Below are 25717 nucleotides of genomic sequence, written 5' to 3'. Positions count from 1 at the left end.
GTATTTTTCTGAAGCCAGAAACGGGGAGAGACAGTCAGACAGACTCCCGCATGTGCCCGACCGGGATCCACCCAGCTCGCCCACCAGGGGGCGATGCTCTGCCCCTCCGGGGCATCGCTCTTTTGCGACAGGAGCCACTCTAGCGCCTGGGGCAGAGGCCAAGGAGCCATCCCCAGCGCCGGGGCCATCCTTGCTCCAATGGAGCGTTGCTGCGGGAGGAGGAGAGACAGAGAGGAAGGAGTGGGGGAGGGGTGGAGAAGCAGATGGGCACTTCTCCTGTGTGCCCTGGCCGGGAATCGAACCTGGGACCTCTGCACGCCAGGCCGACGCTCTACCACTGAGCCAACCGGCCAGGGCCCACTCTTGGTTTTCAGCAAAAGGGAACCAGAAGGATTCATGGGGACAGGTAAGTCCCTACTCTGGGACAGTGGAGCAATGGAAAATTCCCCATCAAGTGACTTCGAAGCCTATGCCTATTCACAGTTTGCTGGCCAAGGAACATAGAAGTCAATGCTTCCTGCTCCTTCCCACCCTTTTCTGTCTTCTCTTTCTAAATTTAATAAAAACTTTTAAAATGAATTAATTTTTGAAAATGTATAGGTTGGAGAGTTCTATCTTTACAGGGACCCCAGTAAGGCCATATGAATTATTGCTACAGCTTGAGGCTCTCAAATTAGATGTCAGGAAGGAGTTTAGGGAAAACAGCCCCTCTGTGCCATAGCTGCTCTGCTTCTGAGGAAGGCCAAGAGCAAGTCATAATAATGGTGGAGGTTATGAGCACTGAGTCCTTCTGCCCTTTTCCTCCGGATGCCTCCCCTTTTCAGGTGGCCCCTCAGTGTCCCTTCTCAGACTGTGGTTTCCAAAGAATGAAGAGGTTGTGAGAGTGCAAGGACTGGGAGGGTGTCCCCGGCTAAGCCTGGGCTTCCAGGTGCTCAACATATAAGTTTATTATTGGCAAGGACAATTGTCTAGGAATGGCAAGGACAGAGTGGAGGAAGGCCGTCCTGAGCTCCAAGGTCTCACATGTCATGTGGTGGTGGCTGCAGAGAGGAGGGGACTGACAGGAATGTCGTATGAGGCATGGGACAAGACAGGACAGAGGGAGAGGGAGTGCTGGTCACACGATGGGCAGAAGCTAACACAGACCACTTTCCTGAATCCTCACAGCCATCCGAGAGGGAGCCGTTCTCCCCATTTGAGGGATGAGGAGACTGAGTTTTCATTTCTTTGCTTGCAGGAGCCAGAAGTCAGCTCTCGAGTTCATTCCTAGCCTGTGGGAAGCTCCTGTCAGGAGAGGAAGAACACGTGGGTAGAAGCAGACTGGTGCTCTGGACTGAAGAACAGATTGTAAAGTGCCATCAGACAGGGAGGGGGTAGAAGTGGGGAGGGCACTCTTAAAGGGATCTGTTGTTGGTTGAGCACCTGGGAAGGGCCAAGTCATCTCCTCCCTCTCCACCTATCCTATCTCATTTCCTACCCAAGGTCCACCACAAACACCACCTTGAGTGAGAACATGGCAAGCTGGACCATCATGTTATGTGCAGGTTTTCTTAAAAACAGAAAAATTTTTTAAAAGTACAATATTCAACACAAGGCTGCAAGGAGTACTTGGATTGTTCCAAGTACTTGGATTTGTCTAGGTCCTGTGTGTGCACACTCTTCTGGCCCATCTTGCACCGTCGGTTCTGGGTTTTGAATTAGGTTAGAATCGGTCTTTATTTCAAATACCTGTGAAATGCAGATAGCAATCATCCGTGTCTCATCTGGCAAATGGGAACCTTAAGTGAGGTGATGCATGTGAAAATAGGAATTAAAATAGGAATTATTAGCATGTCTGGATTCTCAGTGAATGCTGTGGGCAGGAAAAACGTTCTCTGTTGCCTTTTTGTTTTGTTTTTATTTTTTCTATTTTTTTATTCTTTTCTTTTTATTGACTCCAGAGAAAGGAAAGGGGGTAAGGGAGAGACAGAAGCATCAATCTGTTTCTGTATGTGCCCCGGCCAAGGACCCAACCAGCCACCTCTGCATTGCAGGACAGTGCTCCAGCCAAGCGAGCCATTCGGCCAGGGCGATTGCTGCTGCGTTTTGCACATATTTGATTAACTTGGGCGTTTCTAGTTTATTTAACAAAAGGACTTTTCTGCTGCCATCTCATGGACGTCTTGAAAATAACAGCTAGGTAAATGTCGCCAGAAAAATGTCTTCCTCTGCTGCTATCTAGTGTACATTTTGAAATTAAAAGCTTAGTGCATATAACCAGAAACTGTCAAACTACTTTTGCATCACCGATGTGTCTTTTCCCATTTTTAACTTTGCATCTCGTTGCATGCTTATGTTTTAGGGAACTCCGTGTTTTATATTAGTCATGAGTAGTTACTCAAATCCAGAAGGAATGGAGTTTGGTTGAGGGGATGATTCCAATAATTTTTTGTATTTGCTTTTCTCACAGTATTTATTCTATAATGCATCTTCTTTTCATGCCACCTAAAAAGCCATCTTTATTAGAGAAACTTATTATATGGATGTGCATGTGTTACTGGACATTTTTTTCTGTGTCGTCATTTTGTCGAATCACGTGTCGTCATCCCACTGTTTTATTTGCTGTATCTTCATAAAGGGTTGCATGTCTATATCTAGCTGTGCAAACTTCTGTGTTTTATTTTGCTTTTTCAGGATTGTTCTGTGCATTGTTGCTGCTTATCAGCCTCCAGTCACTGCATTCACTGCCTGCCAGCAAGACCTTCCTCTCAGCTCAGGCTCTGGACAACCCAAAGTGTCTGCACACATTGCGGATGTCCCTGGGGCTATCATCACCCTGGGGGAGAATCGCTGACCTTGGGAGCTCAGATTACTTCTGGAACCTGAATGATAGGGCTTGTCCATCTGCCAATTGTGTCCAGGGATGGAGCAGAGAACAGAGGCCCGGGGAGCAGAGTGCTGGGGCGAGCTGCCCTCTGGGGCCTGGCTTGGGGGCCATGAGCTGCAACCTATGCCAGCACCACAGCCTGCTGGACTCCCCCACTCACAGCCCGGGCTGCCCTGGGCAACTCAGGTAGGGGGCCTTTCTCTCCACGCCCCACAGGAACCCCTCCTCCCCTAAAACCTCCAATTCAAACAGGGAGGAGGGGCTGTGGGTGACAGGGTGGTGGCCTGAACTGTGTCATACAGGATAGACTTAACCATCTGTGCAGAAGACACGGGACAGGACGCCCCTCGCTCCCCTGTCGGAGCTCTCCCCTGACAACACGTGTAAGGCTGGGATCGTTCCTTTTCCCTGTGCGTGCACACGTGCATGCCTGCGTGTGTGCCTGTGGGCTTGTGTGCGTGCTTGCGTTCATGGGTGCTTACGTGAGTTCATACGTCATCATTGCATGCGTGTTTCCGTGCGTTTCTGAGTATGTGAGTGCTGGCGTTTGTGCGTGCCTCCATCCTTGCATGCTGGCGTGTGTTTGTGCCTGTGCTTATGTGCTTGCTTGTATGCTTCCTTTCTTCTTGCGTGCATTTCTGCGTGCGTGCTTTCGTGTGTGTGTGTGTGTGTGTGTGTGCGCACGCGCGTGCACGTGCATGCCTGCAGGATCCTGCAGAACTGTCACGACGATGCTGCCACGTTCGTCCACCGGCACCCCACCTGGCCCATCAGCCACCGCCCTCCCTGCCCCCCCCCCTGTGGTTCCAGTCCCTCACACCAGCACAGACATCTTGGGCCCAGCTGTGTTTCCGATAGCCATGCTCCTGCTACAGAGGGCACTGGGCGAAAAGTGACCTGACATGTCTAGGTCCTGACCCCATGCGGTATACGGAATAATAGCCATGTGAATCCCAGGTAGCACACCAAGCATAACACAGGGCTGCCCTCTCACAGTGCTGATTGTGACAGGAGAGTGGGACCCCGGAGACCCAAAGTGCCCACAGACACAGCCACGCACCCTTACCGCAGATATGGAGCAGTTGAAACCACAAACTCTGTTTGCAAGAAAATCTCCTTCCCTTCAAGGCACAGACACAACAGTGCAGAGCAGCCCTACCTTCAAATCATCTGGGGTCGTGTGCCCAAAAGTGCTCATGTCCTTGCAGAGAGTCATAGGCACTGGATGAGGAGGCCCCGGGCGGGGTACACATGGGATGCTGTGTGATGTCAGAAGGGACAGAAACCCCCGGAACTGCACACTCTCCTTGCTCAGAGCTGGCAGCTGCCACGCCAACACCCAGACCTCATGCAGCTGAGCATTGAAACCACACATGCATGTGTGTGCACATACACACCCATGATGGATGTGTGCCGTGTGTACACGTGTGTGAGTACCCACCCACAGGACATGCGCCCACCTGGGTGGCCGTAGCTCTTCATGTGCTCCAGCTGTTTATGTGATCCAGCCGAAAAGCGGATCAGCTTCTTGGGCTTCACCTGGTTGCCCCACCAGTAGGGGATTGCCAGCCACAGCCCCTCATGCTGGTGCACGGTGCCCTCATCATCGTAGGACAGGAGGACCTGCTAGCCCTGTGCCCAGAGCTGCTGCAGTGTCGGAACCTCCTGTGGTGGTGGTGGTGGGGGTGACATGTCAGGGTCGGGAGGGGATATCAGGTCTGTGCGAGGACAGTGGGGTGATGGGGCATCCGTGTCAGTGTTGTGGCATCTGGATTGTCATAAGGACACAGACACTCATTTTCCTGGAACAGAGCCTGATGCCCCTCAGTGAGTAACCAGGACAGGAGGCTCACTGGGAGTCAAGCTGCACAAGAACAGAGGGGACTTAGGTACAATGAGGTCACTAGGGAGGGTCCTGATCCCACAGGATTGGAGTGCTTATAAGAAGAGGAGGTGGCCCTGGCTGGTTGGCTCAGCGGTAGAGTGTCAGCCTGGCCTGCAGGAGTCCTGGGTTCGATTCCCGGCCAAGGCACACAGGAGAGGTGCCCATTTGCTTCTCCACCCCTCCCCCTCTCCTTCCTCTCTGTCTCTCTCTTCCCCTCCCACAGTGAGGCTCCATTGGAGCAAAGATGGCCCGGGCGCTGGGGATGGCTCTGTGGCCTCTGCCTCAGGCGCTAGAATGGCTCTGGACGCAACAGAGCGACACCCCAGATGGGCAAAGCATCGCCCCCTGGTGGGCATGCCAGGTGGATCCCGGTCGGGGCGCATGCGAGAGTCTGTCTGACTGCCTCCCCATTTCCAGCTTCGGAAAAATGAAAAAAAAAAAAAAAAAGAAGAGGAGGTGAGGACACACACACACAGAGGGATGACCGTGTGAGGACACAGGGAGGAGACGGCCGTCTGCACGCCCAGGAGAGAGGCCTCAGGCGGACCCAGCCCTGCCCACACCTGGGTCTCAGGTTCCTGCCTCCAGGACGGGGTGAGAAGAAGCCCTGTGGGGCTGGGGCTCCCAGGCTGTACCTCGTTGAGACAGCCTGGGACATGGGGAGAGTCACTGTGCTCAGCCTGGGACACAGGGAGAGTCACTGTGCTCACACTCTGTGGCAACTTCTAATAGGTGCTAAGTTTGACTCAGTCTCCAGAGAAGCTTCCAGAAGATGGTGTCAGTGGCTTCATAACCACCAGGATTACTTCAGCATCAGGTACGGGGAAGCCTCGCCCCCTCCCAGGACCTGCGTGGGGAGGTCATGCCCCCCTTACCCCTCGGGGACACTGCATGCCCCTCTCACCCCTCAGGGAGATGACATGTCCCCAAAGATGTTCTTGATGCAGGCGACCAGCTACTCATGCAGGTTGTCTGTTATGCCCTCAAAGTTCCTGCAGGTCAGGATGACCACCTCCCGGGAGTGGTTCTCCAGCCACTCTGAGATCTCCGTGAGCGTGTCCTGGGCAGGGGACGGCAGTGCACAGGGTGTCATGGCCTGTTGAAGGGGCTCACTGGACAGATGGCTCAGGGAGGTCCTAAACTAGAAAACACATAACACCCGCTGCCCCCACAGAGCTCAGCTGCCCAGTGGCAGCCTGGCCACTGCTGTGGGGGGAAGTGTGCACATGTGTGTGCACTGTGTGTGTGCTCTCCAGAGGATGCTGCATAAGCAAACATTAATTTCAGGGAGCATGGCCCATGGAGTGAGCTCCTGTGGATGGCCCCCCAGAACCTAAGATCTCAGGGGACCTTGTGACACAGAGCTCCCTGTTCAGAACTCTCCCCTGACAAAATGTGTAAGGCTGGGATGGTTCCTTTTCCCTGTGTGTGCACATACATGTGCATGCTTGCGTGCTTGCCTGTGGGCTTGTGTGCGTGCTTGCGTTCGTGGGTGATTACGTGAGTTTGTATGTCATTGCATGCGTGTTTGCATGTTTCTGAGTAAGTGCGTGCTGGTGTTTGTGCGTGCTTCCATCCTTGAGTGCTGGCATGTGTTTGTGTGTGTGCTTGCGTGCATTTGTGTTGTGTGTGCATTTGCTTGCATGCTTCCTTTCTACTTGTGTGCATTTTTGCCTGCATGCTTTCATGTGTGTGTGTGTCTATGTGTGTGCGTGCATGCCTGCAATCCTGCAGAACTGTCATGATGATGCTGCCAAGTTTGTCCACATTCTCATGAACTCATGGTGCAACTACCTGGTGCAGGAGGACTTCGTCCCCTTCCTGCAGGTAAACTCTGTGTGCCCTGCGCGCCCCACCCGCTATCCACCCCGTGCACACCCCATCCCCCACCCACACCACATGGCCCCGTTGCTATGGGACGTGGAGTCTGTGCCACAGCGGAGAGCGGGCGGTGAGCATGGGCCTTCCTTCCTGAAGCAGGGTGCAGACACTGGGCATGGTTTTGCAAATGCCACTCTGGTTCCCTAACACTGTTTCCTGCATCAGTCCCTCACTGGGGCAGAATTTGGAAGACGTCCGGGTTAGCGTTCTGGGCTGTGTGTGTCATCACTCTGAGTGACTGTAGGGACCAGGACAGTCCCAGCAGAAGGGACTCAAAGGGTCCTGTGACTGGAGCTCGTGAAACAGGGACCTATTGGTGGGACATCTGCGCTGTCCAATGTGTTGAGTAAACTGCGCGTGGGCAGGGAGCATGGTGTGATTCCTGTCCTTTCTCGGCCGGCAGATGATGTGGTTTTACACACTCCCACGTCTGGCTTTGTACAAGCAGCATGCAGCGTGTGTGTGGAAACAGGACCCAGCAGAAGGTGCAGAGATGGGGGGGGGTGTATGTGCGGTTCTCCATGGCCACCGTGTGCAGAGCTGTCTTGTCCCGTCTGCATCTGCAGGATGTGGTAAACACCTACCCTGGCCTGGCGTTCCTAAAGGAGGCATCAGAGTTCCATTCTTGCTACATCACCACTGTGAGTACTGGGCACTGGTGCCCGTCCCCCGTAATGTGAGCGAGGGCCCCTGTCCATGGGCCCTGTTCCTCCCAGACCCTCTTTCCAGCCGTAGACGAGCTGTCAGTGGTTTGCACATAGTGGGCCTCGTGTGAGCCCTGAGTCAGGTGCACATCTTGACCCTGGGCACCAAGCACAGCAAGTCCCGAGGGCCTGGCGGTCCTGTAGTGTATCCAGCAGTCACACTAGCCCTGCCTGCCCCGGGGGGAGCACACGGCACAGGTCCAGCCCCCCTCCCCCGTGGGAGCCCAGCCCAATCAGAGCACGGCCTGGGAGGATGGGCTCCCTGCACAGCCCCTCTGGTGGCACCCCCCACACATCCCCACCTGAGCAGTAGCAGACCCAGCAGCCTAGCCTCTGCTGTGCGCTCTGGTGGGAGCACACATCCTGTAACACAGGGAGCACACGTGTGAGGAGCCATGTGCCGTGATTCCAGATTCCGCGTGCTCCCCACCATTATCAGTGGGGGCATCACTGTCCTGAGAACATGGAACACAGAGCATAAGCAAGGCTTATGTTCACACGTGGGGGCTCCATCCATTCTGTACTCATGATGCAGGCACAGGTGGGTGTCGTCCTGGGTGAGGACACACCCCTCTGGGACCGCTGCTGAGACCTGAACACAGGAGCACATGCGAGGAGCTGCGGAGGAGCACCTTCCTGCAGGTGGGCAGCAGTGGAGTGCACCGGGGCCAACACCGCCCTGCACTGAGGGTGCGGACATGGACGAGGATGGTGGGGCACCCCCTGCCAGGCCCAGCCCTGACCACATCCTCGTCCTGGTGCTGTCCCGCTAATGGGGGCAGCCCTGACCCAGACGCTGAGCCATATCCCACAAGCAGGGCCCGCGGTGCAAACTCGGAGAGACAGCTTCTCTGTATGGCAAAACGTGGCACTCCGGGAAGAGGAGGCGGACATCAACCAGCTGACGGAGTACTTCTCCTACGAGCACTTCTACGTCATCTACTGCAAGTTCTGGGAGCTGGACATGGACCATGACCTGCTCATCAACTCTCAGGACCTGGCCCAGCACAACAACCACGTTGCACAGGCAGACGGGTGCACAGAAGGGTCGTGCATGGAGGGCACATGCATGGGGAGAGAGGGCTCCTCTCCCATGAACCGGCTGTGCCCCTTTTCACAAGTCTTCTCAGTTTGTCCCTGGGTGTCTGGCGACACTCCTGCCCATTGCACCATGTCTGGTCTGCTAGGTGAGCCCTGCGTGGCCAGGTCCCAAATACTTTCATGTGTCCCTTCTCTGGGTGCTGCCTCCAAAGCCCAGCAGGGTTCCTGCGCCAGCAGCAGCAGGCCCCTCCCCTCCTGGGAAGGCCGAGGACGGTGGCCAGAGGTGATGCCATCCTATACAGCCACCGACAGGTTTCCTCACTTGTTCCGTGTGGTTTAGCTGACCTGGCTCCCCAGGGCCGTCGTGACGCGGGCACAGATGGGCCTAAGTCAACAGTGGTCTCTTGGTTCTGGAGGCCGGAAGTCCGAGTTCAGGGGAGTGAAGCATCGTCATGGAGGAGGGTGTGGGGAATTTGAAGATAACACTGAACAGGACCACAGATGGGGTTTAACTCACCCTCCCCATCCCACAGACCAGACATCTGAGATCCAGGGGTCCCAGGGCCACGCTTTCTCCGGAGACTCCCAGGAGGGTCCCCCTTGCCTCTCCCAGCTCCTGGGGCTCCTGTCTCTGCCTCTGTCCCCATGTGGCTTCTCCTCTGTGTTTGTGTCTCCTCCTCTGTCTCTTCTAAGGTCCCTGTCACTGGTTGCAGGGCCCCCCTGACCCAGGGTGACTTGTCTCAGACCCTTCACTAATCACATCTTTAAGGACCCTAGTCCGCATGGGATCCTTTATTTTATTTTATTTTTTTTAGTGGCAGAGACAGAGAAAGTCAGAGAGAGGGACAAACAGACAGAAAGGGAGAGAGATGAGAAACATCAATTCTTCGTTGCGGTTCCTTAGTTGTTCATTGATTGATTTCTCATATGTGCCTTGACCGGGGGGCTACAGCAGACCGAGTGACCCCTTGCTTGAGCCAGCGACCTTGGGTCCAAGCTGGTGAGCTTTTTGCTCAAACCAGATGAGCCCACACTCAAGCTGGCGACCTTGGGGTCTCGAACCTGGGTCCTCCACATCCCAGTCTGACGCTCTATCCACTGTGCCACTGCCTGGTCAGGCCGCATGGGATCTTGTTCACAGGTATTGAGGTTCAGGACATGGACGTAGGCATGTATGTTTTTGCAAAATAGTCTCCAGACTCTAACACTGCCCACTCCCTCCCCCCAGGAGTGGCCATCCTGCAGCAGGGTGAGCTAGGAGGGGGTGACTGTTTCCTGTTTTGTGGGCATAGATTTTGCTACAGACTGAACTGTGCTCCTCAAAATTCCTACTTTTAAGTCTTACCTACAGGACCTCAGAATGGGGCTGTACGTGGAGATGGGTCTTGACAGAGCAAGGTAGAGCAAGGTCACTAGAGTGGGCTTGATGCTACAGGATGGGGTCCTAAGAAGAGGTGAGGACACAGACACACACAGAGGGATGACTGTGTGAGGACCCAGGCAGGACATGGCTGTCTGCACGCCCAGAAGAGAGGCCTCAGGAGGACCCAGCCCTGTGACAACTGAATCTCAGACTTCAGCTCTCAGGACTGAGGGAGAGAAACATTTCTTTTCCAAACCCCCATCTGGGTCCTTGCTATAGGAACCAGCAAGCATACCTGCTTCCCCTCTTGCTGGTTCATCGCCTGTGGCTGAGATGCATCTGTGCTCTAGGCACAGCCAGCTGATGGCGTTGGGCAGCTGGGCCCCGAGGCTGTGGCTGCAACCTGTCCCCTCTGTGCCTCTGCTCTGTCACGTGGCCCCGGGTCAGCATCTCAGCCCTGGTACTGGAGACTGGGGCATGTGGGGGGCACATCCTGGTCCACAGGGTTCCGCCCTGACCCAGCCTCAGCTGCAGAGCTGCCTCCCAGCTCCCTGAGGGGCGGCCCCGCACTCACAGCCGTCTCTCTTGCAGCCATATCCACCAGGAAGATCGAGAGGGTCTTCTCTGGGGCAGTGATGCGGTACATCTCCACAGGCTGTGTCCTGGGGTGGAGGGAGGGCGAGGGTCTGTGCACATGTCCCATTGCCTGCTCCACACCGACGCAGGACACAGCTGTCACTGAGGTGACAGGCACATGCTTTTGTCACAGGATTTAAAGGGGACACTTCTTTGTTTTGTGAGGTCCTTAGGGGCACCCCAATGGCCCTTGTTGGGCCCTGGTGTCTGAGTGACACTGCAGTTGGGGCAGCTGAGGGCTGTGAGGTGCCGTCAGCCAAAACCCCGGCCATTGTCCTCCCCACCTGGGTCAGGGGGCCTCCTGTGTGGTCGCAGATCTCAGTCCATCCCCAGGGGGACCGAGCAGCCCTGGGACAGAGGCAGGGTCCACTCACCCAGCGAGTGGACAGGGGTCCCAGCTGAAGCTGCTCCCATCCCCCGACATGGTCCTGTCTCAACCCCGCCCTGAACCCAGAGGCAGAAGGGTGCAGAAGGAGAAGATCATCTACGCGGACTTCATCTGGTTTCTGATCTCCGAGGAGGACAAGAAGACCCCGACCAGGTGGGTGTCTGCTGCCTCGAGCTCCTGGTCATGTGGGGGCAGCCCGGGCTGGGGCATCGCTGAGCGAGGAGGCCACTTTGTCCTTCCCTGGGGATGGCTCAGTGCCAGGTGGGGTCCGTCCAAGGACGAGGGGGTCCTGGGGTTGGGAGCTGTCCTGAGGGGCCAAAGCCGACCAAGCCCTGCTCGCCCACATTTGCAGCATCGAGTACTGGTTCTGCTGCATGGACCTGGACGGGGATAGGGCGCTGTCCATGTTCGAGCTGGAGTACTTCTACAGCCTTGCCCGAGGGCTGCCTCTGCCAGATGCTGGACCTGGTGAAGCCCCAGCGCACAGGTGCTGCCTGGGCTGCGGTCCCTGTGGGGCTGTGGTCCCCGTGGGGGGGCAGGCATCCCCCTATATGGGGCCCATCAGAGAAGTCTGTGCCCTCTCCATTGGTGACCAGGCTGAGCAGAGCCTCAGGCCGGCTGGTATATAGACTGTGTCCTGGAGACAGTGCCCAGAGCAGCACTGGATACACGAGCACCCTTGTTTGCTGTGCAGCTTCTGCATTCTGACACAGCTCGGGCTCCCATTCCTTCCTGTCCCGAGACCTCCCTGGTGAGGGGTCCTGTCTTGGTAGGTGACCACAGAGGGTCAGGAAGCTGGGTGTTGCCAACATCTGCCCATGCCCCTCGGTTTCTAACCTCAGGATGTGTAGCTAGGACCCATGCTGTGGGCAGTGCCCATGTCCGTTAGCAGATGGAGTCTGGGCCCTGAGCCAGGATTCCCAGGTCAGCCTAGGACGTCCTGACTGCCCTCCCCTGGAAAGGCTCCTTCACGGGGTGGCCGACAGAGCACCATGCGGGACTCAGGACCGCTGAAGTCAGAGACAGGGAGGGGGTCTCTGAACTTGCACGCTTCTGTGCATATGGCCTCCGTGTGCTGAGTCCAGGACATTGCAGCTGTCGTCCCGAGACCCTGTTTCCCCTGCCCTGGGATTCCTGCCCTGTCCCCATGTCCCTGCAGCTCAGATGAGTGTGCGCCACCCATGGTGGATGCACGCACGTCACTTGTTCTGCCTGCCCCCAGTCCAGGCTCCATCCTCACCTGGGACGGCCTCCTGGGCCCTTTTCATGTCACTGAGAGCATGTCAGACATGTGGCGCCATGCCGCAGTTCTGAGGGCACGTCCCCCACACAAGCACCCCTTGGCCGTGCTCTGGGTGACTGTCTCCACTGCGTCCCCATAGGGAAGATTACACTGCAGGACTTCAAGCGCTGCAGGCTGGCCCACGTCTTCTTCGACACCTTCTTCAACATCGAGAAGTACATGGACCATGAGCAGAAGGAGCAGGTGTCGCTGCGCAGGGTGAGTGTGGCCGGGAGCCCGGGGCGTGCTGGGTGCCAGGCACGTGCAGCCTGTGACGTGCGTGTCCTGTCCAGGAGACCAAGACTGAAGGGCCCGAGCTGTCGGACTGGGAGAAGTACGCAGCTGAGGAGTACGACATCCTGGTGGCTGAGCAGGCTGCCGGGGAGCCCTGGGAGGACGAGTGAGTGGGGGTGGGGGTGGGGGTGGGGCGGGGAGACAGGGGCGGGGCGGGGAGACAGGGACGGCAGCAGCCAGTCATTGCTGCGGAGCGCTGGCCGCAGCTGCCCGTGTGGGAGACCAGAGCCTGTGTGTGGCGTTCACACTGGTTTCTGCATGTGAGCCTTCACCTTGGCACAGTGCCTGGGCCCCGGGGTGGTGGTGGGCTCCCCTGTAAGTGGCCGCCCAGGGTCTTGGGCAACAGGTCCACTCACATTGCTGCTGGCACCACGCTCCTGAGCAGTTTCCTCTAACCGCACAGATGTGCGCCACCCTGGTGCAGTTCCGTCCCCGTTGTCCTGTGGGGCTCACACAGCCTGGGGCTTCCCTGTCTGCACGCGTGTCCCTCGTGGGGTGCGGGACCTGTTCTTGTGTGGCCATTGGGGTCATTCTCTGGACACGGGTCTTGCTCGGATGCAGAGGCCCCGGGTGGTGAGCTGAGCTGTGGGTGACAGTGGGGACATCTGGCCAGCAGAGCCAGTGCCTCCCCAGGGGGAGGCTTTTCCTCAGAGCCTGCGATGGTTTTCACAGCGTTGTCCTGTGAGTGTTGCGCGGGTCACCCTGTGAGTGTCCAGTAGGTCTCCATCCATGACACACAAAGGCTAGGCTTGTTTCCTGATCATTGCTGTTGTGCACGGTCTCACCACGGCCCTCGTGTGGCCTCATGAGCCCCCTTGTCCCCATCACAGAACCCCGCCATGTCCCCAGTGGCCCGTGCTCTCACTGCGACCCTCCTGCAGATACGAGGCAAAGCTGAGCCCTGTGGACCAGAAGCTGAGCGCCTGCGTACACCGCTGGCCCAGAGGCCCTTCTTTGAGACGCCGTCCGGCCTGGGCACAGTGGACTTGTACGACTACGAGTGCCAGGAGGACAAGCTGCAGCCCTCGTGACATACTGTGGCCGGCCAGGTGCAGCAGCTTCTGTGCAAACAAAGCCATCTGCTGTTTCATGGTTGAGCTCTTGTGCAGAGAACAAGGTGCGTCTGGGTGGAGTGAGGCGTTCTATTTATTCTCCATGGGCACCAGTTGGAGGTGGCCCTGGAAGGGTGTGCCGCCAGCCGGCCTGGCGGGCAGAGGACATGCGGCTCGGGACACAGCTGGCTCCCTGTACGTCAGACCTCCCTCAGCCCTCGGTCTGGCTTCTGAGCTGAGGTTGGGAGACGACCGTGCCCTGTCCAATGGGCCACGCCGGTGAGGACCCACCTCTGCCTGGGACGACCTGCCTGTCCTGCTCCCTGCATGGACTGCGGCTTCGGAGCCATGGGCACTTCCTGCAGCCCCGCGCCTCCCGTCTGCACGTGCCTTGGGCACAGGGCTGCCCCATGCGGTGTTCATGGGAATGTCTCCTCTTAGGTGTACAAAACATATAAAGTTAATTTTTATTTGCTGTGTAGAGCGATTTAAAAATGTTTTATGACATCCCATTTGTATTTTCAAGTAAATAATATAAGTGTTCTCAGCCTCAGGCTCTCCTCAGCCAGCCATGCCCCACAGCCCCAGACAGGCATGTGGGCCTCTAGGGCCCTCTGGTCACATGGGATCTGGACCAGCGCTTGTGGGACCAGACATAGGACTGGCCTGGGGCCTGGGCGACACACCTGGGGGCAGGGGAGCCCCTCTTGTCAGAGCCCTGGGGTCCTGTGTCCCCCGCTTACCACAGTCCTCTCTTTCTGGGCCTCCTCACTGGAGGACCCCCAGTCAGCAGGGTCTTCCCTCCTGCAAATATACCTTAGAGCCCTCTTCCCTTGTCCTCCCTCCCTGCCTCCTGGGGCTCTGTACCCCCTTCCCACACTGGTATAGACACTGACTGTCAGGAGCAGAACAAAATAACCTGGAGTCATCCACACCTCAGCCTGGTGGGTGTCACCCCCAGGACAAACCTGCAGAGCAGTGTGGCCACGAGGTGCCCGTCGTATGGCATGCTGACTCCTCACCTGCCCCAGCAGTTCCATGAACCCACAGATACTCGCCCTAAACCTGTGCCAGGAGATTCCTGGCCCCAGGAACAGACTGAGGCATGTGAGGCCTGCACAGTCCAAGCCCCACTGGGAAAGGCCCTCACAGGCCAGCGATTCAGGCCACAGGAGCCACAGGGACCGGGCCATGTCTCCCTGAATGGGTCCTCAGGGCGCCCTCCACAGTTGGGAGCCTATGGGCTCTGGTGTCTGGGGGTCACCTGTGTTTCAGTCCCACTCCGTAGGGCCCAGGCAGAAGCCGTCCCCAGAGCTGCAGAGTTGTTCTCTGTGTTTTTTTCTGTACCTCCTAAAATATCTGTTCTATAGGGACATGTCACGTGTTCCCTCAGAGTGCAAAATGCAAGAGGTCCCCAAGGCTGTAAACCACAGAACTGAAGGACACAGCCAACCCTCAACTCATTACATCTTGCTCTAGGGTACAGACCTTTCCAACCCAGGGGCTTTCTCTTTTTAATTGATTTTAGAGGAACAGTAAGAGACAGATGGGATGGATCTGACAACCTCTGCATTTAAGGAGAACGATCTAACCAATGAGCCATCCAGCCAGGCCGCTGCAGGTTTAAATGTGCAACTAGAGTGTTTGAAATTGTCGGCAGAAGGACCACGGAGTTTTGCATGGACCCACCCACCCACCTCCGTCCCTATGCCGCGGGAGCAGCAGGGGCAACAGCCGCAGGAGGGTCCTGACTACCAGGCCCCGGCCGGGCAGCCCAGTGGGTACAGCGCCCAGCCGGCGCACAGAGGTCACAGGTTCGGTCCCGGGTCGGGGCGTGAAGGAGAAACAATTACGTACAATGGGGGCTAGATGGACACGTAGAGCGCCCAGCCGGTCTCATCCACCGGAGGCCGGGGCGGGGTGCGGGACGGCGCCGGAGGAGGAAGCGCGCGCCGAGCTCTGGGACCTGAGCCCGTCCGCGCTCGGGGGCGTCCTGCCCGGACCCGGCGCGCGGAAGAGAACGCAAGCTGAGCGCGAGCACCACGGATACAGCCTACCCCGCGCGAAGCACGTGACGCCGCACGGCCAATGGGCGGAGCGCACGGGAGCCCGCCCCCCCGGCCCCGCCCTCCGGCCCCGCCCCAAGGCGCTCGGCAGGACGTGGGATGTGGACCCTTCGGGCCGCCGTCCGCCCGGGAGCCTGGCTCTGTCGCGTGCCCCGCGGCCTCTCCGCTCTGAGGGCCGCCCCGTCGCCGTTGCTTTGTCCCCAGCGCGCGCTCGCCGCCTTCGGCCCGGGAGGTCCGGGGGACCTGCAAGGGCACGGGGGCGGAGGCCGGGGCCCACGTGCGGATGGCTGGAAAAGCCGGGCCGGGGAGGCGGAGGACGGGGCAGAAGATGAGGAGGACGAGGAGGAGGAGTTGCTGCGCGGGGAACCTCTGCTGCCAGCGGGGGCGCAGCGCGTTTGTCTGGTGCACCCCGAGGTCAAATGGGGACCCGCGAAGCCGCAGCTGACTCGAGGTGACCCCCGGGGAGGTGGGCGGGGCTCCGGGGCTGGAACTCCGGCGAGAGTGGGCGGTGCTTTGTGACTGGGATTCCGGCGCGGTTGGGCGGGGCTTCTGCTCTGGGGGCGGGCTTTCATGGCTGGAACTTTGTCGGGAGTGGCGGAGTTTGGGCTGGGGGCGGGGCTTCGGTGTTTGGAATCCGGCGAGAGTGGGCGGGGCTTCGTGGACTAGATCTGTACGCTGAGGCTTCTGATGGCTTGGCGATGGCGGGGGTGGAGGGTGATGGGGGGGTATATAGTGGGAGCAGGATCCGAGGGGCAGGGGCTAGGGGGCTTAAGTGAATCACGTCCCCACTGACCCCTGGAAGCATCCATCACCAAGGACGTGTCTTTCCCCAAAGCTGAGTGGCAGGTGGCGGAGGCGAAAGCGTTGGTCCACACGCTGGACAGCTGGTCGGTGGTGGAGACGATGGTGGTGCCGACCAAAGCGCCCGACAGGAAGCTCGTATTTGGCAAAGGGACCTTGGAGCACCTGACAGGTGGGTCCCATGCGCGTGTTCCTGCCCCTTCCTGCGGAGGGAGGCAGTGAGCACAACGCAGCCCGTGGGACCGAGGGGACCAGCAGGTCAAGCACAGGTCACTGCTTGGCGCGACTGAAGGAGGACATCTCTGACATCACAAAGGCCTCCACGTGATGGAGCCTCCTGGTGCATTGAGAGTGGGCTGCCCCCCAGCCCTGCCCTCCCTTCTGGCTTCCCTCAACACCCAGTGGGAACCTCGCTCTCCTGGGACCCCTGACAGTCACACCCCTTGCTGTTGTGGGCTCAGTTCACAGGAGGGTCCTTGCTGCCTGTCGGTGTCTCCATGAGTCTTACGTGCATTCATTCTCTATGGGGTCAGTCACGTCACCTCCGTGGTTGTGGGACTCAGGTGCTTGAACTTGGACTCTGGGCTTCCCCTCGATCTCAGTCCATGCCCCAGGTGTCCCAAACACCTTGCTCAGAGAGTCTAGGGACACAGTCAACCAAAGTGCAGGGTCTCCCTGTGATAGCTGTCCACGGAGTGGAGACCCTGACGAGACTTTCTGTCTTTTAGAGAAAATCAGAGCACTGTCGGAGGTCACAGCTGTGTTTCTGAATGTGGAGAGGATGTCCACGCCCACCAAGGTACTCGGTACACTGTGCTGTGAGGACACAGTGTTTGGGACTGGTCTCTGCCGCGGCCAGTTTGGCAGTGGGTGTGCAGGAGGGGAAGGCGCTGCAGGACTTAAGAAAAACACAGGATACAACATGGAAAAAAGATGGGTACAGAGGATTCCCAGCCTCTAGGACTGAGAGCCCAGATCTCTACAGCCTCTTCGTGTTTATTCGTGTCTTTGGTTATGAAACATGTTAGCAGAGCCTGGAGCAAGTTAGCCTAGAAGGGGTTCAGATGCGGAGAACGCAGTTGTCCGGTAGCTTTCAGGTATGCAGGAAAAGGCTATAAGGATCAGTGCTTCCTTTAAACAATCTTACTGGTGCTTGCTGGGGCGGCATTCTGCCCCCCCCAGGACTTGGCATTCTAAAGTCCTCACGGAAGACTTGTCTCAGGGCTGCAGTCTACAGCCATTTTCCTACAGGTCCTCTCATCTGAGGTCGAGGGATGGGGCCGGGCTCCCAGTGTGGGTCGTCTCACGCACTCTGCACTTCTAGAAAGAACTGGAGGCCGCCTGGGGCGTGCAGGTGTTCGACCGGTTTACGGTGGTCCTGCACATTTTCCGCTGCAACGCCCGGACCAAGGAGGCACGGCTGCAGGTGGCCCTGGCTGAGCTCCCTGTGCTCAGGTACGGCAACAGTGCCAGGTGTCACAACAGACAACCTTCTTGTTTTCCCATGTCTGATTGTTGCTCAGGGGTGGTAAGGACGGAACATGGCTGGTCTCAGTCCTGGACGGCACAGCGTGTCGGATGCCTGCTGGGGCTCGTCCCTTCACGAGGAATATCACCCCATGTGGGACCTCAATCCCTGACAGCGTCACCCCGTGTGGGACCCTGTGCCCTGACTCAGTGAAGGCCCATCAGGAGAGGACCCCATGTGGGACCTCATTCCCTGACAGCGTCACCCCGTGTGGGACCCCGTGCCCTGACTCAGTGAAGGCCCATCAGGAGAGGACCCCAATGCGCTGGTCCTGTCCATCTGCAGACCCCACACAACGTCCTTCCCTCGCCCTCGCACGTGACGTGGTGCCCCTGCTCTGTGCTTCCTGGACGGCCTCTGCATCTTCTGTCTACTGGTTGCCCTGTTTGCACGACAGGTCCCGCTTGAAAGACAGGATTTCCCACCTGGGTGGACGTGGAGGGAGCTCTCGCTACATCATGGGGTCAGGTAAGTGTCCAAGGTCTCCTCACCAAGTGCTGGGAAGGGGGTAAGTCGTGGCAGCCATGTTAAGGAAGGCGGCACCATCCCTGAACAGTCCTGATGGGGCAAAGGCTGCGTGTGGGCCTCATCTGTGGTCACATCCCACAGGCTAGGGGTTCAGGTGGTCCTGGGAGCCAGTAACAGACCACAGTTCTTGTGTTAAAGCATTAGAGATTCACTCTTCCTCCGTCCTGGAGAGCAGATGTCTGAGGTCCAGGGATCCCTGGGCCGTGCTCCCCCTGGAGGCTCCAGGGAGGGTCCTTCTGCCTCTCCCAGCTCCTGGGGCTCCAGGCGTCCCTGGGTTGGTGGCCACCTCCGTCCCCATGTGGCTTCTCCTCTGTGTCTGTGTCTCCTCCTCTGTCTCTTCTAAGGTCCCTATCATTGGGTGCAGGGCCCCCCTGACCCAGGGTGGCTCATCTCAGACCCTCTACCTCATCCCATCTGCACAGACCCAATTTTCCAATAAGGTATCACTCACAGATGCTGGGGGTCAGGATGTAACACATCTTAGAGGTGCCACTTGGCTCCCTGGGGACATCAGGGGCTGTTCTTCCGAGGCTGTTACTTCCTGCAGAGTGAGGGGGGCCCAGGTGGTGGAAGTTGGGGGCGATACTGCCTTTTTTTTTTTGGTATTTTTCTGAAGTTGGAAACGGGGTAGCAGTCAGACAGACTCCCACATGGGCCAGACCGGGATCCACCCGGCATGCCCACCAGGGGGCGATGCTCTGTCCATCTGGGGCGTTGCTCTGTTGCAACCAGAGCCATTCTAGTGCCTGAGGCAGAGGCCATGAAGCCATCCCCAGCGCCCAGGCCAACTTTGCTCCAATGGAGCCTTGGTTGCAGGAGGGGAAGAGAGAGACAGAGAGGAAGGAGAGAGGGAGGGGTGGAGAAGCAGATGGGCGCCTCTCCTGTGTGCTCTGGCCGGGAATCGAACTCGGGACTCCTGCATGCTAGGCTGACGCTCTACCACTAAGCCAACCGGCCAGGGCCTCTGCCTTTTGCTGGATAGAGCTGTGTGTCAGACAAGGTGTTGGGTGATGTCCGTGAGCACCCTGCCCACGTCCCCGCGGGGGCCTGTTATGCAGCAGGCACTCTAATTTCTCCTCTTTGTCTGCTCCCTGACCCGCCCCCTCGGGTGTGTTTAGGAGAGTCATTCGTGCAGCTGCAGCAGCGTCTCATGAGGGAGAAGGAGATGAAAATTCGGAAGGCCCTGGAGCGGCTGCGGGTGAAGCGGCAGCTTCTGGGGCGGCAGCGCCGGCGGCGGGAGTTCCCGGTGGTGTCCGTGGTGGGCTACACCAACAGTGGTGAGCGGGTGATGCATGAGACGTGGGGGCCCCGTTCTGGGCTGGTGTGTGAAGGGAGCCCACTCGCAAAGACGACGGGGCTGGTGGTCACCGAGGCTGCCAGAGGGCAGGAGCAGACCGACCGTGAGCCGAGTGCCCCGGGCTTGTCAGGCCCACAGCAGCAGTCACGTAGGGGTGTGTTTGCTGAGCTCCCGACAGCAGGGTGGACGCCCTCACTTACCAATGTGTTCGAATTTGGAGAACACTTCATGTTTTAAGCCTGTAGCAGACACCCTTGCAGATGACAAAAGCACTTGGGTTGTGTGAAGTGGGGCATCACGGTGCATTGTGGGGTTCATTGGGCCGCGTGCTAACTGAATCCTTAGGTACAGTCAGAACCCCGGGTGTCCTGGAGGGGCCCAGAGCCCTACAGTCTCAGGCACTGTGGGTAAATGGGCAGCACCCATTCTGCCCTCTGTTTCTCACTCAGCATCTGCTGAGCACCCGGAGGTCCAGCCCCTCCCAAGGGGCACAGCCAGCTCCCCACCCTCAAGGAGTTGTGGTCTGTGTGCAAAAGAGGGTGACTTCTCTCAAAACCCAAGCTGAGGGTTCTTCCAGGCCTAAAGAGGGATACATACACATACAAACGGCTACCTCCCAGGACAAACCTCACCACAGGACTTGTGTCTGCTGTGTCGCCCCAGTGGACGTGAGGGACATGTGAGGGCCCTTCCTGCAGCGAGTGTCCTTGTACCACTGTCCAGGGAAAACCACGCTCATCAAGGCTCTGACGGGAGACGCCGCTGCCCAGCCGCGGGACCAGCTCTTTGCGACACTGGATGTCACGGCCCACGCGGGGTCACTGCCATCCGGCATGACGGTTATCTACATGGACACCATCGGCTTCCTGTCCCAGCTGCCCCACAGCCTGATCGAGTCCTTCTCCGCCACACTGGAGGATGTGGCCCACTCGGTGAGCGTGCACCGATCGGGGCCGGGCCCTCAAACACGTGAAAACAGTGGACATCAGGTTTCCTCCTACAGGACATGGGCAAGGGCCCCCCACAGGACGGGACACAGCCAGGGAGAACAGCACATCCTTGCTGTCATCCTGGGATACGTAGGGTCACAGGGAATGCATTAAAATTTGAACAACTCTGGGGTGTGGTTATGAGAACGTCCCACTGCGGCCCTGAGCTGTGACAGTGATTTTGGACACACAGCACAAGTGGTTGAGGCCACATCTCAAATGCCTTTGCCAGTTTTCTGAAAATAGAAAACTTCTGAAATAAAACATTTTTAAAACTTAAGTTCCAGCCCTCCCCCCCCAAGATCCCACAAGTGAATACTTCACACACATATAAATGGTACCTTTTCCAGTGGAAACTCACAGGTGGCTTTTACCAAGTTTTGCATAATGAAGTAACCTGTAAAATGCAGTGAGGCAAAAGGCACTGTTTAAAATGTGGAAAAAAATTCTAGGATTTCCGAGAAGGATGGAGCAGCCCCAAGCTTCGCATGCAACACTGCTCGGGGGGAGTGGGGTGGGGTGGGGGGCAGGACCTGCTGTGGGGTCTTGGGAACCTTGCCCTCTGTCCCACCCGGGCCTAGGGACTGGGGCTGAGAGGGGCCCCACATCCTGACCATGTGTCCTGTCTGGTCTTCAGGATGTGATCGTGCACGTGAGAGACCTGAGCCACCCTGAGACCGAGCTGCAGAAGGCCAGTGTGTTCTCCGCCCTGCGTGGCCTATGCCTGCCCGCCCAGCTGCTGGACTCCGTGCTGGAGGTCCACAATAAGGTGGACCTGGTGCCCGGGTGAGCCTGCTCGCACGGCCTGGGGCTTGCCTTCCCGCAGGCCTGGGTGCCTGCAGGTGATGTGTTCTGGGGTGGCCAGCTCTGCACCCCGCACCTCCTGGCGTTGAAACACCGCTGTTCACCTGCACAGCAGGTCAGGCCATGTCCTATCTTGGGCACTGAAGCGGACCCAGTGGGGGCCCCGTGTGTGGGGGACTGTGGGGACCCTCGCTCTATCCTCGGCTGAGCGACTCTGCGGCCCCGCATAGGTACCGCCTGTCGGAACCCCGTGCCTTAGCCGTGTCTGCCCTCCTGGGGCTGGGGCTGGAGGAGCTGAAGGCCCAGCTGGAAAACGCTGTTTTGAGGGCAACAGGGAGGCGCGTTCTGACCCTGCGGGTGCGGCTGGCAGGGCCACAGCTGAGGTGCGTGGGCTGTGCGGTGCGGGGCGGGCCCTTGGTTCCCATAGGACGCCCCCATGGCTCTGTTCTGAGCGACCAGCAGTGACCCCTCTGGGCTGACCCCTACTGCGGGGGCCCTGCATGTGGGTGGGTTGCCCTGGTAAGCAGTTCTGTGTGCTCGCGGTTCCTGCCCAACCCATCTCACTAAGCCTTCCCTTCCCCCAGCTGGCTGCACAAGGAGGCCACCGTGCAGGACGTCCACGTGGTCCCTGAGGCCGGTGTGGCCAACGTGGAGGTCATTATCAGCAACTCCGCCTACGGCAAATTCCGGAAGCTCTTTCCAGAATGATCAGATGCGTTGCCTGCCCCCCCCCCCCCAGAGGGGCAGGTCCGCAGGCCTGGAGTCCGCAGGGACTGGAAGGGCGAAGGGCGCTGCCTGGTCGCCCGGTCAAGTGGGCTGGTTCTTCCGAGGTTGCAGCTGCGAGACAGGAGAGCCCAGTCCTCGTGGTTGTGACCGCCCTTGTGCAACGAAAACAAACGCCCCACATCATTTCAAGAAGCTGGAAGTTGTGTCTTGGTGCAAACCTGCCACAGGGCTGCACATGCAGATGCCTCAAGACAGACCTGGACACACAGCCAATGGGGGCCTCCTGCCGTTAGACATTCACGTGCTTCTCAGGCAGAGAGCAGCGCAGGATCTACCACAGGGCCGAAGGGAGGGGTCTCCCTCCCTCACACAGAAAGCGGTGTCGGGTTTTCCTGCAGACTTGCACCCACCCGGACGGGGGCGTTGGTGAAGTTGTCCCAGACCCACAGCGTGCTGGGAAATAAAGGAAGCTCTGCCCCGTCCTGAACGTGCAGAGGGTTGTGTGCGACCTGTCCTCACACCGTGGAGTGCTGGTGGTTCTGTGTGACTCCTGGAGGCTCAGGCTGCCGACAGGCCTGTCATGCCCCACTCCACCCTCAAACCTGTTCCTTCCCAGACCTTCCCACCCTGGCCCCCTGGCCCCCTGGCCCCCTGGCCCCCTGGCCTGGCCGTGCTGGGAAACTTGGTTTGGGAAGGTGTAGACACTGTCCCCTCAGGTGTCCACCTCCCCACCCTCAGAACCTGAGCTGTTCACCTGAACGGGCAGGCGGACTTTGCAGATCGGATCCAGGTAGGACCCTGAGACTGGGTGAGTCTGCATTCCCCTGGCAGCCCCTGGTGCCACCACCCGGATCCTAACCAGAGGGAGGCAGCAAGGCCAGGGTCAGAGATGTGCAGGCAAAGCCAGAAGCCAAGTCAGGGAAAGGTCGGGATGCCATGGGCCTGGCCTTGCAGGTGCAGGAGGGGCCACCAGCCATGCAACAGGGCGCTTCCTGAGCTGGAACAACGGGGCCTCTGAGGGTCCCCTGCATACCCCTTCTCATGGCCTCGGGGGAAACCGGGCCTGCCACACCCTGACTTCAGCCCCAGGAGACTTCTGCAGACTCCCGAGCCCCAGACTAAGAGAATAGTGATGTGGTTGTGTGTTACATTGACCTCAGGACTGCTGCACACGGGATCCTAGGTGCAGGACGGCCAGCACATGGGCTTCTGAGGCTACCCACGGCCCTACCCTGCTGTCCCTGTGGGTTGGGCTCCCAGGGACCCTGCAGGCTGAGTGTAGAGCGGGCTGTGGTCCTGGCTTCCCTGTCCAGTCCACAGGGTGGAGGTGCTGCAGTACGCACACCCAGGCCAGCCCCATGAACCTGGGCCACAGACCATCTGCTGTCTCCCTTCAGCGCAGCCCTGGGGATCAGCCCCCCCCCCCCCCGTCTCTGAGCTAGTGGGGCTTTGAGGAGACCCTGAGGGTGAAGGATGTCCTCCTCCTGGGATGCCCTCCAGGCCCTCGGGTCCTGAATAGTAAGCTGCAGCCAGCGGCCACCTGGGGGCAGCACTGTCCCTTTGCAGGCTGCCTCACTGTCCTCTCAGCTGCTGCCCACACCCGCCCGTCCAGTTCCGGGCTTCATCTGCTGCACCCCACTTCCTCCCTGGCTGAGGAAACAGGTCTGGATGGGGGTTCTGGCCTCGGGCTGCCTCTCCTCTTGGTACTCCCACAGCCTGCTCTCCTGTCCTGGAGTCGAGGAGGAGAGAGATCACCCCAGGGCTGCCTCAGGCACAGCCCGGCTCACTGCCTGGTTCCAACAGCAGTGTGGAGACTAAGCTCAGCGGGACCACCAGGAGGAGGAGGAGGAGGTTGGGGTCTCGGGGCCCCAGAGAGGAAGTGTTGGGCTTCGTGTGGGGGAGAACAGGTGCAAGACTATTCCGCACTGCTGATGGTCTTGTCCCCTCCGGTTACAGGGTCCACTGGGCCCACAGGAGCCCTGACCCTAACCATGAGGGAGGGAGGGAGGCTGTTGTGTCGTAGGGGGAAGGCGGTCTGGGCTGTTCAGATCAGGGGTTCCTACCATGTGTTTGATGAGGGAGCGTTTTGAGAGAGCCCAGGTCAGCATGTGCCTGGTGGCTCCTTCACAAACATTGAGCAGCTTCAAAGCAGCAGTCCCTGCCCACGGCCTGGAAGTCAGCTTGCCTGGAATATCCTGCTGGAAGGACACGTCCCTTTAACAAAAAGTCTGGAGAAGTCATCTTTACAATTACATGCAGACCTTTGGTAATGGCCCCTGGGAGGCTGAAGGTATTGTATGTGACATCTTGGGACAAGCGGTGCAGGCCACCAGCCATGAAAACTGAGTACATCCAGTACATGGCTGGAGGAAGAAAGATAACCATTAGAAATGTAGCAATATTTTTCACTGAACTGTATGTACCCAGCAGCAAGGAAGCCCTACCCTGGAGACTTAGCCAAGAATGAGGTCAGCTAATCGCACCTCTCCCGCCCTTGTAAACGCTGCTTGCTTGCTCAGCCTAGATAGCAACCCTATAAAAAGGAGCCATTTTAGAGGTTCGGGGCTGCAGTGTTCCCTTGCGTGGGTTGCCTGCAGTTCCTGTGCAGGTTTGCAATAAAACTTATAAAATTCACTTTGGGTTTGCTGTGGTCAGTCTCCTGGGATGTAACATATGGAGGCCCCAGTGAGATTGGCCATGTAAGACCCCTCCTCACGGAGTGGGTTGCAGCAGATGTTGGTAGCTGGCCAGCCTCCGGCAGTTGCCGTTTGAAAACTGAATTTGGCTGATTTGAAACATTTGGAGTCTCAAGACTGTTTGGTAAGGAAGCTTCCTCTTTGAATATTTGGAAACAGAGCTCTGGTTAGAAAAGGGTGTAGTGGAGCAGTCGGGATGCCACCTGATTTCTCCCCACCCGGTCGGTCGGGGAACGTAGGATGCTGCCTCCTCCCTTTGGTTTTGTTTTAGAAGTTTTGTTTGTTTCGTGTGCATATTTGTAGAAGTTTTGTTTGTTTTGTGTGCATATTTGGTTTGTTTGTCTGCTTCGCTCGTTGCTTCCTCACAGGATTCCTTTGAATGGGTCAGGGGCAATCTACTGCCCTAACGCCTCTTCAGTGCTTGCTTGATAACTTTTCTGATTTCTCTCGCAGGGCACGAGACTATGGGACTCCTGTTGATTCCACCACGTTGCAGACTCTTTGTGAACCAGAATGGCCAACCTTTGGTGTAGGGTGGCCCTCGGAGGGCACTTTCAATTTACCCACATTCTTTGCTGTCAGGGCAAATGTCTATCGGGTCCCGCACCCTGACCAGATGCCATATATAGATGTGTGGATTGCCATAGCCACGGGAAGACCAGGTTATGTTAAGAAATTTTTTAAGAACTATATTAAGGGAGATAAAGTCCGGGCAGGAGGAAAAGCTGTCCTATTGGCCACCCCAAACGAAGGCAAAGGGAGGCTTCCCTCCCCAAAACAAGAAACTTTGGGAGAACAGCCACAGCCTGCCCGCAGACTTTACCCAGTAATACAAGAAGATCCAGGGGCCGCTGAGTCCTTACTAGATCCCATTCCTCCTCCGTATCCAG

General features: G+C 58.0%; 1 protein-coding gene and 1 pseudogene across 1 annotated transcript; both read left to right on the top strand.

The window, feature by feature from the left end:
- The first annotated feature begins 10373 nt into the window (after nt 1-10373).
- On the top strand, nt 10374-13836 carry LOC136338141 (serine/threonine-protein phosphatase 2A regulatory subunit B'' subunit beta-like; annotated as a pseudogene).
- A 1694-nt stretch (nt 13837-15530) lies between these two features.
- On the top strand, nt 15531-24765 carry LOC136338340 (putative GTP-binding protein 6). Its single transcript, XM_066280656.1, has 10 exons — nt 15531-15909; nt 16294-16431; nt 16988-17058; nt 17584-17714; nt 18185-18255; nt 19434-19592; nt 20336-20544; nt 21239-21387; nt 21636-21788; nt 21990-24765. Exons 1-10 carry the CDS (start codon nt 15558-15560, stop codon nt 22111-22113), a joined length of 1557 nt encoding a protein of 518 aa, XP_066136753.1. The 5' UTR covers nt 15531-15557; the 3' UTR covers nt 22114-24765.
- The last annotated feature ends 952 nt before the right edge of the window (nt 24766-25717 follow it).

Source organism: Saccopteryx bilineata, chromosome 5, assembly GCF_036850765.1.
Source record: "Saccopteryx bilineata isolate mSacBil1 chromosome 5, mSacBil1_pri_phased_curated, whole genome shotgun sequence".
In the NCBI taxonomy this organism is placed as follows: Eukaryota; Metazoa; Chordata; class Mammalia; order Chiroptera; family Emballonuridae; genus Saccopteryx; species Saccopteryx bilineata.
The sequence above is the reverse complement of the archived record's forward strand: the minus strand, read 5'-3'. Positions and strand labels throughout refer to the sequence as shown.

Coding starts and splice junctions, on each gene's coding strand:
- LOC136338340 (XM_066280656.1), top strand. CDS start 15,558: ATGTGGACCCTTCGGGCCGCCGTCCGCCCGGGAGCCTGGCTCTGTCGC. Junction 15,910..16,293: donor GAAGCCGCAGCTGACTCGAG/GTGACCCCCGGG, acceptor CTTTCCCCAAAG/CTGAGTGGCAGGTGGCGGAG. Junction 17,715..18,184: donor GCTGAGCTCCCTGTGCTCAG/GTACGGCAACAG, acceptor TTTGCACGACAG/GTCCCGCTTGAAAGACAGGA.